The 18868-nt window shown below is 47.8% G+C and overlaps 3 protein-coding genes across 4 annotated transcripts in view; 1 reads left to right on the top strand and 2 right to left on the bottom strand.

Moving 5' to 3' along the window:
* KAT14 (lysine acetyltransferase 14) overlaps window positions 1-524 on the bottom strand; it is a 45147-nt gene extending 44623 nt beyond the window's left edge. For both annotated transcript variants that reach the window (XM_054466979.2, XM_054466981.2), the window contains exon 1: window positions 266-524. In XM_054466979.2, the coding sequence (XP_054322954.1) occupies window positions 266-524 (259 nt within the window). The remainder of the gene's footprint in view (window positions 1-265) is intronic.
* Window positions 16-5321, bottom strand: LOC129021513 (protein PET117 homolog, mitochondrial). The gene is made up of 2 exons (XM_054466996.2): window positions 5108-5321; window positions 16-994 (listed from the first exon to the last, which is right to left on the bottom strand). Exons 1-2 carry the CDS (start codon window positions 5201-5203, stop codon window positions 845-847), a joined length of 246 nt encoding a protein of 81 aa, XP_054322971.1. The 5' UTR covers window positions 5204-5321; the 3' UTR covers window positions 16-844.
* A 10477-nt stretch (window positions 5322-15798) lies between these two features.
* Window positions 15799-18868, top strand: part of OVOL2 (ovo like zinc finger 2) — a 107756-nt gene continuing 104686 nt past the window's right edge. Inside the window, exons 1-2 of the mRNA XM_054467011.1 lie at window positions 15799-16061; window positions 16183-16249. The gene's annotated coding sequence lies outside the window, so the exon portion shown is untranslated. The remainder of the gene's footprint in view (window positions 16062-16182; window positions 16250-18868) is intronic.

The following is an 18868-nucleotide window of genomic DNA, read 5'->3' as shown; positions in this document are numbered from 1 at the left end:
TTAAGTAACACAGGATTTCCAATTTTCTCAATTTTATTGAGTTACCACCAAAAGTGTTAACTTAACAATGTGATAGAGGTTGACAGTAAGTTTCATTAGTACAAACATGCCTATGTTTTATATAAATTTATAGCTCATCAACTAGAGAATAAATATAATTATCCTTTTATTTAGGCCTGTTTTACATTCACGTTTCTTTCACAGGTTGGAAAAACAAACCTTCACACAGGAATTGACAAATCAAAGGAATTGAGAAGCTCCTTACTGGCTGGTATCCATTTTTGGCACTTGTCACAGAAGTAGGACAGCTGCTCCTCCATCCACGACACGTCTCCTTCATCGCTGTTGAGGGAATCCCCACTCTGGTCGTGCGATAAGTCCACTGATGCCTGATCCTCGGATTCGACAATCAGGAGTGTCTCTCCCTCCACTTCACCTTCCTCCAGTCCTTCTGAGGTCGATGTTCTCGTGGCTTCGTCATCATGCCGACTGATCAGACTACTCAGGTGGATGCTACTATCCATCCCTTCCTTCTCTCCCTTCCTTCTCACAAGCTCAGCAGTGCTTCTCAGTAACAACCCTAAGCTCTGGACAGTGACCCTATTGGGGCTTCTACCAGGATCACCCAGACAGAGACTCTTCCAAAGAGTGTCTGCCCACACTCCTTTATTCAGATATAAGGGACCCTGAAAGCAGTAATTTACAATATATGACCCACTGTCCTTTATTTGATCAAGTTTAAAAGGACAGTGATCAAAAAAAAGATGAAGATACTACTAAGCTACTCTCCATCAACACACACACAAACTCGTGTTGTCTGTCCAACAGATATTTCACATTCAAGTCATGATTTTTGAGATCCTTTTGCCGATAACATCTTCTCTCTTTCTGCTTCAAGTTGCTCAGTCAAAATAATCTGTTCTCCCAAAAGACGAATGTTTTCTTTTTTCCGAATTTGCCTCTCAATGTCTCTGATAACTCCGTCACGAAGCCTCTAAAAACGTAAGAAACAGATTTCAGTAACATCCCGAACAGGTGGTCCCCATCCTTGTGCCATTCAAATCCAAATAACAGTGTTACCAAAATACACTTAAAACTTTCAGATTCCAAATACCCAGTTACTATTTTAATTTTCTGTACAAATGTAAAATGTAATAAACGATCAAAGAAATTTGGTAGTGTGCTAAATGTTATTACTGAAATGATTTCTTATCATATTTTAAGAAATTCCTGAGCATTTAGTACAGAAAATTTAATGGGAAATAACAGAAAAAAAAAAAAAAAAAACTGGCACTATGTTAATTTTTTTTTTTTTAATTTATTTTTTGAGACAAGAGTCTCGCTCTGTCGCCCAGGCTGGAGTGCCATGGCATGACCTCAGCTCACCACAACCTCCGCCTCCTGGGTTCAAGTGATTCTCCGGCCTCAGCCTCCCAAGTAGCTGAGACTACAGGCACGTACCACCATGTCCAGCTAATTTTTGTATTTTTAGTAGAGACGGGGTTTCACCACGTCAGCCAAGCTGATCTCGAACTCCTGATCTCAAGTAATCCACCCGCCTCAGCCTCCCAAAGTGCTGGATTACAGGCGCGAGCCACTGCACCCGGCCAGTGTTAAATTTTTAAAGTTTAATTGATAGGTAATGCTTTAAAAACTTGGCGAGTTACTACAGTAACACTCTAAACTACTCTTCTGTTAGCAGTTATCCTAGCTCAACAATAAATATCAAGAGAAAAAATGCAGAATACTAAAATCTGAACTTGGCTTCTAGCATGTAAAGTTAAAAATGTAAAAATCATGCAGAATTATTAATTAATTATTTAACAGAGAAAGAAGAAAAAGAAGAATGCTACAACCAGAGGAAAAAATAAGTGCTCATCAATGGTAGTTACCTTAGTAAGCACTAAAAAAACACAGCATTTCAGAACGTGGACCTGGCACCCAAGATGAGACTTTTAAAAACATCAATTCAGTCATTACTAACAACTAACATTTTATAGTTTATTGCTCACAAAATACTCTAAAGGTTTTAGGCCAGGCGTGGTGGCTCATTCCTGTAATCCCAGCACTCCTGTAATCTTAGGCCAAGGCAAGCAGACTGCTTGAGCTCAGAAGTTCTAGACCAGCCTGGGCAACATGGCAAAATCCCATCTCTAGCAAAAATACAAAAAAAAAAAAAAATTGCAGGGAGTGGTGGTGTGTGCCTGTGGTCCCAGCTACTCCAGAGGCTAAGTTGATAGGATCACCTGAGCCTGGGAGGCACAGGCTGCAGTGAGCTGAGATTGTGCCACTTCACTCCCACCTGGGTGATAGAACAAGCCTCCATCTCAAAATAAATACATAGGTTTTTTTTTTTTTTTTTTTTTTGAGAAGGAGTCTCGTTCTGTCGCCCAGGCTAGGGATCTTGGCTCCATGGCACGATCTTGGCTCACTGCAAACTCCACCTTCTGAGTTCAAGCAATTCTTGTGTCTCAGCCTCCCCAGTAGCTGAGATTACAGGCGTGCGCCACCAGGCCTGGCTAATTTTTTTGTATTTTTAGTAGAGACGGGGTTTCACCATGTTGGCCAGGCTGGTCTTGAACTCCTGACCTCAAATGATCTGCCTGCCTCAGCCTCCCAAAGTGCTGGGATTACAGGCATGAGCTACCGTGCCTGGCCAATAAATAGTTTTTAATAGTGGCTATATAGAGTAGAATTAATGGGAGTGGGGCCCAGGGCCTGCGTATGTTTGTGGGTTTTTTTCCAAATTATTTTACCTATTTTTAAAAACTCACCTAATGTAATACCTACTTGCTGGACCTCCTCCAGGCCTACAGCTTCATTATGAGGGATTTGAAGGAGTCCCGGGATTGATACAACTCAACTGAAACACAAATGTCTTGAACCATGCACCCTTGGCAAGATCCCCAATGAGACAAAAACGGAGGTGCTTATTCCACTCCCCCAACCGCAGGTCTTCCTGTCCTGTGCTTCTTACACCATGACACACCGATACCCATCCTCCCAAGACCACACGATTCACCAGAATCATTCCTTCCACACCTGCCTCCCAGATCCTACCCTTCCTTCTCAGAGATGTCATGAGTGCTTATGATCTGGATCTCTATCTCATCATTTGCTATCTTCCTCTAGGTTTCAAGGTCTATGCTGATTGCCTCACACATCCTTCCTGTGACCCTCACTGAACTACCTTTCTAACCACTTTCCTTACTAACCACTAAAGACCTCTTTATTCTTCCAATCCTAACACCTAGAACTCTGGCTCCTCATGTAGCACTGCTTAATTTTTGCTAGGTTACTGTGAGGATTACAGATGATATATGTAAAGTGCTTAATACACTGCCTGGTATGTGGTAGACGGTCAGGAAACAATATTCATTATTTAATTTCTTGCTTCCTTGAACCTTCCGACACATCCACTCTGCTAATCATTTGTCCTAGTCTTTCCCACTGCTATTAATACAATGTAAGCCCCTAATGAAAAACCGGACATAAAAAGAAAAAAAAGACACACACACACACACACACGTTATTCTGGTCAACCTTTTCTTCATCTCTAACTTCCAAATAACCACTTTTCCACTCTGTAACACAATGGTGCTTAGCCCTGTGTTAAAATTCTCTGGGTTACTTTTAAAACATTGCTGAACCAGGTCCCCATCCCCAGGAGATTCTGTTTTAAATGGTCTGGGGTGGGGACCAAGCCTTAGTCACATTGTAAAAACTTTGGACCAGCTAGAGTCCAAAGCCAAGCTCTAATCCATCCCTACCCAAACCCTTCAAACATCACTTCACTGACGTCAGAACAACATCTGTCATACTAAATTTTACTCCATCTCAAGTTTTCCCAGGATCAACATCTTTTACTTTTCCTTCTAAGAGGCGGAAGTCTTCTGCCTCTATTCCAAAAGCTAGCCCCTTAGGAGCACATTTTAATCCCAAATCTCTGATCTCTCCTGTGCCTTTTCATTGTGAAGTCATCTCATCCCACTCGTCAAAATTCTTGTACCATCACATGCTTCCTCTCTTCTAATTTCCAGTCTGTGAACACCAAGAACAAAGACCTCATCCACTTCATCTCTGTATATCAAGCACATAGCACAGTCCAAAGCTCTGGGTAGGCAAATCAAGAAAAGACTGTTTACTCTTGATTCACCCAGTCCATTATTTTCACCCTTGGTGAACTAGGTTCAACCCCAATCACTGCCAAGTTGTTTTCTGAAAATTAACCAATGACCCCAATTCCCTGTTCTCAGCACGGTCGTCAATCACTGATAGACTCTGGAAGAGTGGAGTTTCCTTATCTTTGTATTCCCAAGGTGCTTAGTGAGGTAGCTTCCACACAGTAATCAGCCATTAAAGGTCTGTCAACTTGAATAAGAAAATATGAACTGAGAGGAAAGAATAGATAGTCACTGCTGATCAGTAGGTCACGGATATTTCCTGAAATAAAAGTACCAAAAAGAAAATCTGGAGACTCTCTCTATCGTTCCCAGATTCTAGTTTCCATAGCAAACTGTTCATTTAAACGAGAAGTGCAAATATCTCACCAAATTATCTTGGTCAAAGGCATGGAGAGTGAGGATGGGGAGGGGGGCTCCCTTACCATGGGATAAAATCAATAGCACTTAAAACACATTAGGCTTTAACCCCAACCTTGGGCCAGGAGGGAGGCTGGTAGCTTGCAGAATGCACCCCAAGAAACTCCTTCCCCACCTTCTATTTTCTAGCGGCCCAAGTGAGATGTGGAAAGGGCCGCACCCTGCGGGCCGGCTGTGACTTGAAAACAGAGCCGCTGGGCACCCCAAAAGCGTGAGTGCCGTGCCTGTGCGGAGCAAGGCCCCTTCAGCGCGGAGCTCCCAAGGCGCTGAGCCTGGCAGCCGGGTCGTCCTGAACCTGCGGGCTGCAGACGCCCGCCGGGAGCTGCAGCGCCCGGAGCCCAGCAGGGCGGCCGCCGGCCGCAGCCGCAAACGCGTGGGGTGCAGGGCCGCGCCATCGCGGGGGAAAGACACGAGGAGGAGCTGAGGAACCGAACGGATAGACAACCGAGAAGGCCCCAGGTCGCCGCCGCGCGCGGGCCCGGAAGAGACGGTCACGTGACACCGACCTGCTGGTCCCACTGCTGCTTCACATGTACGCCGGCCACTGTGGCCGCCGTCAGCAGCACCGAGAGGCCCAGCACCACCTTCGAGCTCCTCGACATCCCCACGCTGGCCGCCGCGGCCTCTTTCTCCCGCCCGCCCGAGGCGCAGAGACCACCGCACAGTGCGCAACGCCGCCTGTTCGGCCCAGGCTCGACCCCTCGAGCGCAGAGCCCCAGCCGTCGCGTGCGCCGCCCGCCGCTGCCAGGCGCGACCAATCGAGAGCCGAGCATAGAGCGGCGCCACGGCTCTGCGAACTCTTGGCTTCACTAGCGGCCTCCTGCACACCCCGCAGGTGACAGCGTTAGACCACCCCCGATTCAAATTCTAGGAGTCCCGGCCCAAACTGGCCCCGGCACCTTACCAGGGTGGAGGGTAGGGGTTCCATGTCTCAGTCAGTTCAGTACCAACCTCACCCCGGGCGGGGTCTGGATACCGTGCTGACCCCTTTCCCACAGACGTCCCTTCTGAGCCCCTGACTGATCCAGAAGCTTTGCCCAATACCGGCTTCGCCTAAACGCAGCCCCTCATTGCTCCTTTGGCGGGGCAGGCGCCACCAGGAGACCGCCTCGTTGGGCAGCTTCAAAGGCGCGGGGTTCCCATCCATGGAGTTTTTGCCTGAGAACCCATTATTAAACACTGTAGTCGCGGTCACCTGGTTTCACCTTGACGCTGTGGGGTGACTGGTCAGGCTCGGATTATTATTATTATTATTATTATTATTATTATTATTATTATTTTGATACAGAGTCTCTGTCTGTCACCCAGGCTGGAGTGCAGTGGCGCGATCTCGGCTCACTGCGACCTTACCGGATTCAAGCGATTCTCCTGCCTCAGCCTCCCGAGAGGATTACAGGCGTGAGCCACCGCGCCTGGCCCCGTGTAATCTTTGTGATCACTTTTACACCCAAGTTTCCGCGCCAGTAATACAGATTCCTTATGCCCACATTACTAGGGAAATAAATGATAGAATGAAGTCTTGCGTTGGGAATGGTTAAGCAATTGTGCAAGACGCATTTTCACTTCTTCCTTGGGTAAAAAAGGCAAGGCCTCCCAGAAACTTGGAGACGTGTTCATCATTCAATCATTCTTTCCCACTAGAATTCACAGAGGACGAGCCTCTTCCGGTGGACACGGCTATAGGCAGTATTGATTAAGCCTCACCAGGGACTTTTACAACATTCATCACTGTTCATAGTGCTTTGCTATTCCAGTCTCTTATGTGAGCGTAAATGGCATAAGGGGACTATTGCTCTTAAAGGTATCTTTAAAGATACCTTTTTCAAATGTCATTTTGTCCACTGCATTTTTTGCAGCCTAGAGAGAAGGTAAGACTGAATTGGAAAATGGAGTTCTTGCTCTAATGAACTTTGAGAAGAAATTCAATTCAGGGTGTATCTGCATATTTCTCTTTAAAAATTATATTAGACTTCTTTTTATTCGTGGTATATCCAGATATTTTCCCCTGTAAATCAGTGAGCCTTCAACAGAGCTGTATGTCCTTAGAATGTACATCAGGGAATTAGATCAATCGCCTTTCATTTTATTGTGACTAATTTTTCAACTTGTTTTCTTGAAATGTACTCTTTTCTTTATTTTCGGGATACCAGAAGCAAAAAAAAAGTATTCTACTTTTAAGAAATCATTTATTATTAACTGTGTCAAATAAAAAAGTGGGTTGGGGGACTGAGGGAAGTCTTGCAAAAAAAAAAAAAGTATGTTTATCTGTTTAAATATTTATAAACCTAAGCAGTATATTTTCCGTGATTATTGTTGCATAAATTACTGATTTGTGAGCGTGACTGCATATCATCAAACTGAGAAGCAACTATTTTTTTCTTTTTTTTTTATTTTTTTTTTGAAATTTTTCTTTTTTTTTTGTTAAGTATTTATTGATCATTCTTGGGTGTTTCTCAGAGAGGGGGATATGGCAGGGTCATAGGATAATAGTGGAGAGAAAGTCAGGAGATAAACACATGAACAAAGTTCTCTGGTTTTCCTAGGCAGAGGTCCCTGCGGCCTTCTGCAGTGTTTGTGTCCCTGGGTACTTGAGATTAGGGAGTGGTGATGACTCTTAAAGAGCATGCTGCCTTCAAGCATCTGTTTAACAAAGCACATCTTGCACCGCCCTTAATCCATTTAACCCTGAGTTGACACAGCACATGTTTCAGAGAGCAGGGGGCTGGGGGAAAGGCCATAGATCAACAGCATCCCAAGGCAGAAGAATTTCTCCTAGTCAGAACAAAGTGGAGTCTCCTATGCCCACCTCTTTCTACACAGACACAGCAACAATCTGATCTCTCCTTCCTTTCCCCACACTTCCCCCACTTCTCTTCAACAAAACTGCCATCGTCCTCATGGCCCGCTCCCGATGGTCGCTGGCTCTTTGGAGCTGTTGGGTACACCTCCCAGACAGGGCAGCTGGGCAGAGGCGCTCCTCACCTCCCAGACAGGGTGGCCGGGCAGAGGCGCGCCTCACTTCCCAGATGGGGCGGCCGGGCAGAGGCACTCCTCACTTCCCAGACGGGGCGGCCGGGCAGAGGCGCTCCTCACTTCCTCCCAGACGGGGCAGCCAGGCAGTGGCACTCCTCACTTCCTCCCAGATGGGGTGGCAGCCAGGCAGAGGCGCTCCTCACTTCCCAGACGGCGCGGCCGGGCAGAGGCACTCCTCACCTCCCAGACGATGGGCGGCCAGGCAGAGGCGCTCCTCACTTCCCAGACGGGGCGGCCGGGCAGAGGCGCTCCTCACTTCCCAGACGGGGCGGCCGGGCAGAGGCGCTCCTCACTTCCTCCCAGACGGGGTGGCAGCCGGGCAGAGGCGCTCCTCACTTCCCAGACGGGGCGGCCGGGCAGAGGCGCTCCTCACTTCCTCCCAGACGGGGTGGCAGCCGGGCAGAGGCGCTCCTCACTTCCTCCCAGATGGGGTGGCAGCCGGGCAGAGGTGCTCCTCACTTCCCAGACGGGGCGGCCGGGCACAGGTGCTCCTCACTTCCCAGACGGGGCGGCTGGGCAGAGGCGCTCCTCACTTCCTCCCAGACGGGGTGGCAGCCAGGCAGAGGCGCTCCTCACCTCCCAGACGGGGCGGCCGGGCAGAGGCGCTCCTCACATCCCAGACGGGGCGGCCGGGCAGAGGTGCTCCTCACTTCCCAGACGGGGCGGCCGGGCAGAGGCGCTCCTCACTTCCTCCCAGACGGGGTGGCAGCCGGGCAGAGGCGCTCCTCACTTCCTCCCAGACGGGGTGGCAGCCGGGCAGAGGCGCTCCTCACTTCCCAGACGGGGCGGCCGGGCAGAGGCGCTCCTCACTTCCTCCCAGATGGGGTGGCAGCCGGGCAGAGGCGCTCCTCACTTCCTCCCAGATGGGGTGGCAGCCGGGCAGAGGTGCTCCTCACTTCCCAGACGGGGCGGCCGGGCACAGGTGCTCCTCACTTCCCAGACGGGGCAGCCGGGCAGAGGCGCTCCTCACTTCCCAGACGGGGTGGCCGGGCAGAGGCGCTCCTCACTTCCTCCCAGACGGGGTGGCAACCAGGCAGAGGCACTCCTCACCTCCCAGACGGGGCTGCCGGGCAGAGGCGCTCCTCACTTCCCAGACGGGGTGGCCGGGCAGAGGCGCTCCTCACTTCCCAGACGGGGCGGCTGGGCAGAGGCCCTCCTCACATCCCAGATGGGGCAGCCGGGCAGAGGTCCTCCTCACTTCCCAGACGGGGCGGCCGGGCAGAGGCGCTCCTCGCCTCCCAGATGATGGGCGGCCGGGCAGAGGTACTCCCCGACGCTCCTCACCTCCCAGACGGGGCGGCCAGGCAAAGGCGCTCCTCACTTCCTCCCAGACGGGGTGGCAGCCAGGCAGAGGCGCTCCTCACCTCCCAGACGGGGCGGCCGGGCAGAGGCGCTCCTCACATCCCAGACGGGGCGGCCGGGCAGAGGTGCTCCTCACTTCCCAGACGGGGCGGCCAGGCAGAGGCGCTCCTCACTTCCTCCCAGACGGGGTGGCAGCCGGGCAGAGGTGCTCCTCACTTCCCAGACGGGGCGGCCGGGCACAGGTGCTCCTCACTTCCCAGACGGGGCGGCCGGGCAGAGGCGCTCCTCACTTCCTCCCAGATGGGGTGGCAGCCAGGCAGAGGCGCTCCTCACTTCCTCCCAGATGGGGTGGCAGCCGGGCAGAGGTGCTCCTCACTTCCCAGACGGGGCGGCCGGGCACAGGTGCTCCTCACTTCCCAGACGGGGCGGCCGGGCAGAGGCGCTCCTCACTTCCCAGACGGGGTGGCCGGGCAGAGGCGCTCCTCACTTCCTCCCAGACGGGGTGGCAACCAGGCAGAGGCACTCCTCACCTCCCAGACGGGGCTGCCGGGCAGAGGCGCTCCTCACTTCCCAGACGGGGTGGCCGGGCAGAGGCGCTCCTCACTTCCCAGACGGGGCGGCTGGGCAGAGGCGCTCCTCACATCCCAGATGGGGCAGCCGGGCAGAGGTCCTCCTCACCTCCCAGACGGGGCTGCCGGGCAGAGGCGCTCCTCACTTCCCAGACGGGGCGGCCGGGCAGAGGCGCTCCTCACTTCCTCCCAGACAAGGTGGTGGCCAGGCAGAGGCGCTCCTCACCTCCCAGACGGGGCGGCTGGACAGAGGCGCTCCTCACTTCCCAGACATTGGGCGGCCAGGCAGAGGCGCTCCTCTTCTCCCCGACGGGCGGCCGGGCAGAGGTGCTCCTCACTTCCCAGACGGGGCAGCCGGGCAGAAGCGCTCCTCACTTTCCAGACAGGGCGGCCAGGTAGAGGCGCTCCTCACTTCCCAGACGGGGCGGCCGGGCAGAGGCGCTCCTCACTTCCTCCCAGATGGGGTGGCGGCCGGGCAGAGGCGCTCCTCATTTCCCAGACGGGGCAGCCAGGTAGAGGGGCTCCTCACATCCCAGACGATGGGCAGCCAGGCAGAGACGCTCCTCACTTCCTATACGGGATGGCGGCCGGGCAGAGGAGCTCCTCACATCCCAGACGATGGGCAGCCAGGCAGAGACGCTCCTCACTTCCTAGACTGGGTGGTGGCGGGGCAGAGGCTGAAATCTTAGCACTTTGGGAGGCCAAGGCAGGCGGCTGGGAGGTGGAGGTTGTAGCGAGCCGAGATCACGCCACTGCACTCCAGCCTGAGCAACATTGAGCATTGAGTGAGCGAGACTCCGTCTGCAATCCCAGCACCTCGGGAGGCCGAGGCGGGCAGATCACTCCAGGCCAGGAGCTGGAGACCAGCCCGGTCAACACGGCGAAACCCCGTCTCCACCAAAAACACAAAAACCAGTCAGGCATGGCAGCGTGCGCCTGCAATCCCAGGCACTGGGCAGGCCGAGGCAGGAGAATCACAGGAGCCCGAGGCAGGGAGGTTGCAGTGAGCCGAGATCACGGCAGTACAGTCAAGCTTCGGCAACAGATGGAGACCAAAAAAAGAAGTAGAGGGAGGGAAAGGGGGAGGGGGAGGGGGTGGGGAGGGGGAGGGGGTGGGGAGGGGGAGGGGGAGGGGGAGGGGAGCTATTTTTTTCTTTTTCTTTTCTTTTTTTCTTTTTAATTGAGACAGCATCTCACTCTGTCGCCCAGGCTGGAGTGCTGTGGTGTGATCTCACTGCAACCTTTGCCTCCCAGATTCAAGTGATTCTTGTGTCTCAGCCTCTGGAGTAGTTGGGGTTACAGGCCTGAGCCACCAGGTCGCGCTAATTTTTGTATTTTTAGTAGAGATGGGGTTTCACCATGTTGGCTATGCTGATCTAGAACTCCTGGCTTCAAGTGATCCACCTGCCTCAGCCTCCCAAAGAGCTGACATTACAGGTATGAGCCACCTTGCCGGCCATGAATACATTTTCAAAAAGAAAAGTTCAGATTTGCTGATCACCTCTTTTCTGGTGTTGATTACATTCATTCTTTCAACAAATCTTGAATGTGTTGGAACAATGTATTCAAGGTACCCCTCCTGCCATCCCTCAAGCATGTTAATGCCCGGAAGGAAAAGAGACTGGTATACAAAATTATCACAGCAAAAAAGGGGAGATAGTTGACAAGAAGTAAATGTTACATTTGTGTCCCCTCAAATTCCTATGTTGAAACCCTAACCCCCAAGGGAATCTATTAGGAGGTGGGGTGTTTGGGAAGTAATTAGGGTTAGATGAAGTGATGAAGGTGGAGGCCCCATGATGGGATTAGTGCCCTTATAAGAAGAGAAAGAGGCTAGTGCTCACTCTCCACCATGTGAGGACACAGCTGGAAGATAGTTGTCTGCAAATCAGGAAGAGGGCCCTCACCAGAACCCAATCATGCTGGTACCGTGATCTCGAACTTTCCAGCCTCCAAAACTGTGAGAAATAAATTGTTGTTTAAACCATGTAGTCTATGGTATTTTTGTTACAGCAGCCCAAACTGACTAAAACAGCAGTTAACTGTTTCTCAGAGTTAAGTGTGGGTGTGGGCCTACCCCAACTGAGGAGAAGATTCCAGACTCAGTTCTCTGTCAGAAACTTCCAGCAACTCTCCTTCAGAAACTGAGTCCTGGTTGTCTGGAACTCCTCCCTCACTTCCTCTCTGTGCTGAATCATCACCAATGCCCAGTAAATGAAAAAGTCTTGCTTTGCCATTGATGACTCCTGGTGACAGGGACACCTGAAAAAATCCCAGAGGTAAGTACAGGTAAGACTTCCAGTCCAAGGTAGAAGACAAAATTGAGACCCTCTCCCACAAAGGGAGGGTAAAAACATCACTTCATGTTAGCAAACAGCACACTGAGGTGCAGGGCACATTTTAAACTGTTTATTATACCGAATTATTTCATCTTTGAGATGACCCTATGACGCAGGTGCTGTTATTATCTCCATTTTACAGGTGTGGTAATGGAAGCACATTTTGTAATGTGTCCACAGCTAGAAAGTTACAGAGCTGGGCAACCTAACTGGCTTTTAGGTTTGTTTTCAAAAGATTAAATTCGTTTGGTTTAATAAAAGTTTAAGACACGTAACATGTCTTTAGTTAATAAATACAAGGGGAATGTGTATATATTTAGAATGTTCCAATTCCATATTTTAGCTACTTAGAAAAATGGGAGGAGATAGGGCAAGAAGGAAGAGACGGGACTAGACACACAGAGAGGGCAGAGGGATAAATAAAACAGAAACCCACAGAGGCGGCTGCCAGGTATGTTATGAGGTAGTAGTGTTCACCCTTGTGAACACTTGAACTTGAAAAAGGATTTCAAAGAGACGATCTCTTTGAAATTCTGTTTTCAAGTCTTCCATTCCTCCCTTTGAGCAGAGGAGCTGCTGTCACCCTCCAGCGAGATGTTACTGGAAGCTGGCCTCTGTGAGCAAAGTTCTGCAGCAGAAAGTGGTGGGAAGTAAGGTCTGCCTTCATGCAGCAGCTCATTTGCTGCTTGACTTGGGGACAGTCTCTTACTTTGCTGGGCCTCAGTTTCCTCCTCTGTACTATTGAGATAATAACATGTCTTCTACCTCATTGGTGTACTAGTTGAGAGGATTAGTTAATAGTATGGCTTTGCCAAAGTCAGCCGTGTGGCGATCATGCGTGCTGGAGCATTCCAGCCAGTGACCTCCAGTGGTCCCCTGTGAGTCCTAAGACTCAGACACTCTCGGTGGCCCTGAGGGGTGGGAAGGGAAGAAGACAGGGGGAGGCGCAGAATCCTTGTCTTTAGATATTTGGAAAATGTCTGTTTGCAGCTGAGTGGGCCTTCTGGTGACATCCCAGCTGACAGCAGCACTTCTAACAGTGCTTGCCCAAGCTGTGAATTAGAGCTTCATTGTTTCACAATACTTGGTGTGACTAAGTTATTTAGATTCAGGATTCACTTACATTATCAGGAGGAAAAAAATGTCAATACTGTATTGCCATTATGAATAGAAGAAAAGAGCCGTCAGATCTTTTGAATACTATTTCAGCTGCTACAAATGTATGAATCATTGTTTTTTTGTTTTTTTAATGGCTTTAACTGACAATACTATGTGTTGGCAAAGATGTGGAACAGCTCTGCACTCCTGGTAGGAGTGTCAGCTGGAATCATCTGTACCCCATGACCTGACAACTTCACCCCCATATGCATAGCCAGCAGAACCGCATGCATATGTGCACAAAGAAACATGCGGAAAAGTGTTCACAGCCACACAACCACAACAGAAAAACTGGAAACTACCCAAAGGTCCATCAGCAGGAGTGTGGACAGTAAATTCTGATATTTTCATACAATAAAATCCTATGCAGTCTTGAGAATGAGCGAACTGTTGTCACACTAAGTGATGTGTGGATGAATCTCACAAACATAACGTTGAAAGAAAGAAGCCAGGCACGAAACAAATTATTCATATAAATCCCACTTACAGAAGTCAGCATGGTGGTTACCTTATTGGAAGAGAAGGAGTATTTGCTGGGAAAGGCATGAATGGGGCTTCTGGGATGCTGGCACCATTCTGTTTCTTGATCTGTGTGCTGGTACTGGGTGTTTGTGAAAATTGATCCAGTGGCATACCAAGGCTTTGTGGTCACACATACATGCATGATACACTTCTATACAAAATCTTACATAACTATATGAACAGAAAAAAAAATGGCTCTTTTTTGTTTCTTTTATTGTCTTTATTTCCTTTTGATTTTTTATTGTGTGTTTTTTTCTTTTTTTTTTCCATTGGTTCATAGCTGATGGCTTTACATTTTATCATCACTTCTTGTGTCAAATAGCTTTTTGGCTGGGAACGGTGGTTCATGCCTGTATTCCAGGCACTTTGGGAGGCCAAGGCAGGTGGATCACTTGAGGTCAGGAGTTCGAGACCAGCATGGCCAACATGGTGAAACCCCACCTCTACTGAAAGTACAAAAATTCGCTAAATGTGGCAACGCATGCCTGTAATCCCAGCTACTTGGGAGGCTGAGGCAGGAGAATTGCTTGAACCCAAGAGGCGGAGATTGCAGTGAGCCACTGCACTCCAGCCTCGGTGAGAGTGAGACTCCAACTCAAAAAAAAAAAAAAAGTTCTTTCTCCATGGTAACTATCAAAAATTAAAGAGATGATCATTTAAAAACATTTTGATTGGCAGGGCGTGGTGGCTCACACCTTTAATCCTAGCACTTTGGGAGGCCAAGGAGGGTGGATCACTTGAGGTCAGGGGTTCGAGACCAGCCTGGACAACATGGTGAAACCGCGTCTCTACTAAAAATACAAAAATTAGCCGAGTGTGGTGGTGGGTGCCTGTAATCCCAGCTACTTGGGAGACTGAGGCAAGAGAATCACTTGAGCCTGGGAAGTGGAGGTTGCAGTGAGCCGAGATCGTACCACTGCACTCCAGCCTGGGTGACAGAGTGAGACTCCATCTCAAAAAAAAAAAAAAAAACTTGATCAATAACTATGTGCAGCAACAATGATCAGGAACTATTTTTAACACAAAACTTGATATTTAAAAGAGACTCCAAGAAGAATGTTATCAGGAAATTTTACCCAAAGTTGACATTTAAATCTACCCCAAGATTTGCTTTTATTTTTCTTCTCATAATTATATGTCTTTTTTTGTTTTTGTTTTTCTTTTTTATAAGAGTACCATATAAAGGAAATGTAAATAATTATTATCCATGAAGCTCCTTTTAGAATTATCTAAGCTTGCTCAAGTTGATCCCAGTGAGTTATACAAATGTCCTTATTTTTTATGTTTACCAAGGTGGGACGAAGCTTAGGAAGCATGGCTGATTTAATACAATTTGCTTGTAAGGCCAGAACATCTGAACCTTGTGTATCTGGCTATATTCTAGTGTCTCGGCATCTTAAGATCACATCAGTTCCTGCCCCTCTCAGCTTTGGATTGACTTAGATGTGCCCAGAATGGCCACTGCTTTCCTGGAGAGGACAGTGGGTGCCTTGCCTTGCCATTGGCTGGTCTTCAGAGTGAACTTACCTCCAAAGACGAAAATATGAAGCTGACCACCTTAAAAACCTCTCAGTGGCTCCCCATGCCTACAGGATAAAGTCCCATACTCTTTAGAACAGCATGCTACGCTGTCCGTCCCTTCAGAATCCTCTAAGCAAGAGGCAGCATCAAAAAAGAAGCACAGTTGGAAGTCAGGGCTTGGAGGAGAATCAACAAATGAAACCTAAGGGGAGGGAATGCAGTCATTTTCGTGTGTTTGAACAACGTGGTCACACAATCTTCATTCCACCTTCGCTCACACAAGGGTGGGGACTTGAAAATAATGCCTTCCCCACTGAGTGTGTAATTTGGCTTATGTTATTTGGGCTTGAATCATGGCCAGGTCCTGGCAGCTATCCTGGGAGAGCTGGGTTTCGGGTCACTTCTGTCTTAAAGAATAGTAAATCACTAGTACCCTAGCAAGAGGTATCAGTAGGAGGCACGGGTTTAAACTGGACTTGATGGTAGGCATGAATGTAATAGGTCAAGGCAGAGGCTTCAGGCAATGATCAGAAGCTTGTCATCATTGGGGCTGAGAGAGAAGGAGGAGGTGGGAAGGAGGAGGTTTGTTTGGGAAGAAGGTGGAGGGTGTCAGCTGAACTGGCACCAGTGACTGATAAATTTATCAGTCTCGCACTAAATGATTACAGAAACATCACACCACATGGCACTGCATAAAGCACCATTATGACTATTTTAAATGCAAGCAAGAAGGCTTGCCTTGTGTATGGCCCTGTAGTGGGCTCTATAGGCAGACAAGGCAATGAAATCCCACCTTCTTCAGGCTGAGGCTCTAAAGTCAGCATATAGTCAGCATATAAGGAAAAAAATCAAAAACAGTTAAAACTACCCTTGAAAATGTCTTAGGAAGGTGACATGTTGAAGAAAATAGATATTTTCTCAGGAACTCCAAAACAGCCAGTTTTTCTTCTAGCACTGGAATTAATCACCATGAATTCAATGCAGTATCTATATAACTAATCTGAAGTTCTGCACAGGTTTGTCTCTTCTCTCTCATTTAGTAACTGATTCAATCATTTGTTTATATCAGTGTGGACTGGTGGGTATTTATTTTGTAGTTTGGATTATAATCCAATATTACTTTATTTTGTTGCTCAGATGGCTCCAGCTTTGGCGGTTGGGAGATCTTTCAGCTCCTCTGCTTCTCTGACAGACCCTCATCAATGTGAGTTTTCCTTGTTTAACACTTGTCTATTTTCTGACACTGTACAATATTCTGAGCTAATCTTGTATATTTCCTGCCCAAGTCTCAGAATCCGCCATTTCTCCAAGAATCCAAGGATGTTTTTATTGTAGAATAATATTGGAATCCAAGATATAGGTCCTGGCATGCTTATTGCTACTGAGGCTTTGTTTCTTTTGGGCCCCCTCAGCTGACAAAGCACATAAATATATGTGTGTATACTTATCTGTGTATGTTACATATCTGCAAATATTTCTATATGTAATCACCTGAATCTATATTGATTAAAATGTGAGATATTGCTGATGTCTCCAACTTTAGTCCATTACCACATGGATTATTCTAACCTCCTTTGTTTATTGGTAAATTCCTACTCCATCAGTGAGAATTCAGGCTCCCATTTTCCACCATCCACTTGTGCAATTGTTTGATTCCAGTATACATGTATAGCAGTTTCAGAATCGTTTACTTCATAATTATATGTCATTTATTTTTTGTGGGAAACAACTTTACCTACTAGAGTACCATGCTTTTTTGCAGTTTCTATTGCTTTTGGCTTTATAGACCTCATTTACTCCAAAGTTACCAAATCAGCACCTTTGCCCTCCACCCCTTCAGTGATATCATTTCATATGTTTGCAATACAGTTAGATGCTCTTGTCATGGTTTGCACTTTTTCCTAGGATCTTCCTGAGAGTATTTTTCTTAACTCCTTTCTTTCTTTCCTTCCTTCCTTCTTTTCTTTTCTTTCTTTTTTGAGACAGGATCTTACTCATCCAGGCTGGAGTGCAGTGGCACGATCTTGGCTCACTGCAACTTCTGCCTCCTGGGTTCAAGTGATTATCCCACCTCAACCACCCGAGTAGCTGGAAGTGCAGGTGCATGCCACCATGCCCGGCTAATTTTTGTATTTTTAGCAGAGACAGGGTTTCACCATGTTGGCCAGGCTGGTCTTGAACTCCTGACCTCAAGTGATCCACCTGCCTCAGCCTCCCAAAGTGCATGGATTACATGTGCGAACCACCGTGCCTGGCCTTTTTTACTCCTTTCCATAAACATGATGGAATCAGCATATATCCTCTCTTCATACCACCCAACTTAGGGATTATATTGTTTTTAAGCTTTACCTTTATGCCTTTAAATATATTTAGACCTCTGTGCTTGATTTACCAGCTTTAAATAGTATATTCTGGCCACCAGCTCTAAACATTCAGGAAACCAGCTGTATTACTTTGTTCTGACGTTGCTATAAAGAACAACCTGATCCTGGGTAGTTTATAAAGAAAAGAGGTTTAACTGACTTACAGTTCCACAGGCTGTACAGGAAGCATGGTTGGGGAGGCCTCAGGAAACTTACAATCATGGCAGGAGGTGAAGGAGAAGCAAGTACATCTTCACATGGCTGGCAGCAGAGAGAGAGAGAGAGAGAAAGGGGAGGTGTTACACACTTTCAAACAACCAGATCTTGTGAGAACTCTACTATGAGGCAGCACTTGGGGGGTGGTGCTAAACCATTAGAAACCACCTCCGTGATCAAATTACCTTTCACGAGGCTCCACCTCCAACAGTGGGGACTATAATTCAACATGATATTTGGGTGGGGACACAGAGCCAAACTATATCACTAGCATACTTGACCTATTTCCTGTCTTCTGCTCTTCCTCATTCAACTTTTGTTGGTTATATCACTCCTTCACTGTCAGAGTTTATAACATATATATTTTGCTTTTTTTTTTTTTTTTGAGACATGGTCTCACTCTGTCACCCAGGCTGGAGTGCAGTGGCTCAATCTCAACTTACTGCAACCTCCATCTCCCAGGTTCAAGTGATTCTCCTGCCTCAGCCTCCCAAGTAGCTGGGATTACAGGCGTGCCACCATGCCCAGCTAATTTTTGTATTTTTAGTAGAGATGGGCTTTCTCCATGTTGGCCAGGCTGGTCTCGAACTCCTGACCTCATGTGATCCACCTGCCTCAGCCTCCCAGAGTGCTGGGATTACAGGCGTGAGCCACCACGCCTGGCCTACATTTTGTTGTTTAACCATAATTGCCATGTTTGTTTTCATCTTAGTTGCATCTTTAAATGGATTTGATGGTCATCACCAGTCCCTTCTGTGTCTTTTCTCCATTTACCCTCTATTAGAATCTTTTAAAAAGTGTTGTAGAAACTATATTTCCTTAATTCTTGCACATTAAAAAACATGTTTGTGTTGCCTTTGTCCCTGAAGTACAGTTCAGCTGAGTAAAAATTTCTTGGGTCACACTTTCTTTGCATGAAGACTATATAGACTTTACCCATCTGTCCTCAAATATCAAATATAGCTGTGGCAACTTGGAGGCCGGTCTAATTTTCTCCTTTTAGTTAATTACTTTGCATAGTTGCTTAAAGCATACTTTCTTTATCTTTGAAGTCCAATAACTTTACAAGAATATATTTTTGAGTCTATTTTCCTTGGACATGAGGTACCCATTCAATTTTTAGATTCATACTTTTAACTCTGGAAAATTTTTTAAATTACATCTGTAAATACATTTTCTGTTCTATTCAAATTTCTCCTTCAGGGACATGAATTATGTGCCTATTGGATCTCCTGTGCCTGCCT

The sequence above is a fragment of the Pongo pygmaeus genome, chromosome 21 (assembly GCF_028885625.2).
Source record: "Pongo pygmaeus isolate AG05252 chromosome 21, NHGRI_mPonPyg2-v2.0_pri, whole genome shotgun sequence".
In the NCBI taxonomy this organism is placed as follows: domain Eukaryota; kingdom Metazoa; phylum Chordata; class Mammalia; order Primates; family Hominidae; genus Pongo; species Pongo pygmaeus.
The sequence above is the reverse complement of the archived record's forward strand: the minus strand, read 5'-3'. Positions and strand labels throughout refer to the sequence as shown.

Bases quoted from the DNA above. Each gene is read 5' to 3' on its own strand.
- LOC129021513 (XM_054466996.2), bottom strand. From the start codon at position 5,203: ATGTCGAGGAGCTCGAAGGTGGTGCTGGGCCTCTCGGTGCTGCTGACG. The intron at 995-5,107 runs GTCGGTGTCACG...TTACGTTTTTAG, and splicing joins AGCAGCAGTGGGACCAGCAG to AGGCTTCGTGACGGAGTTAT.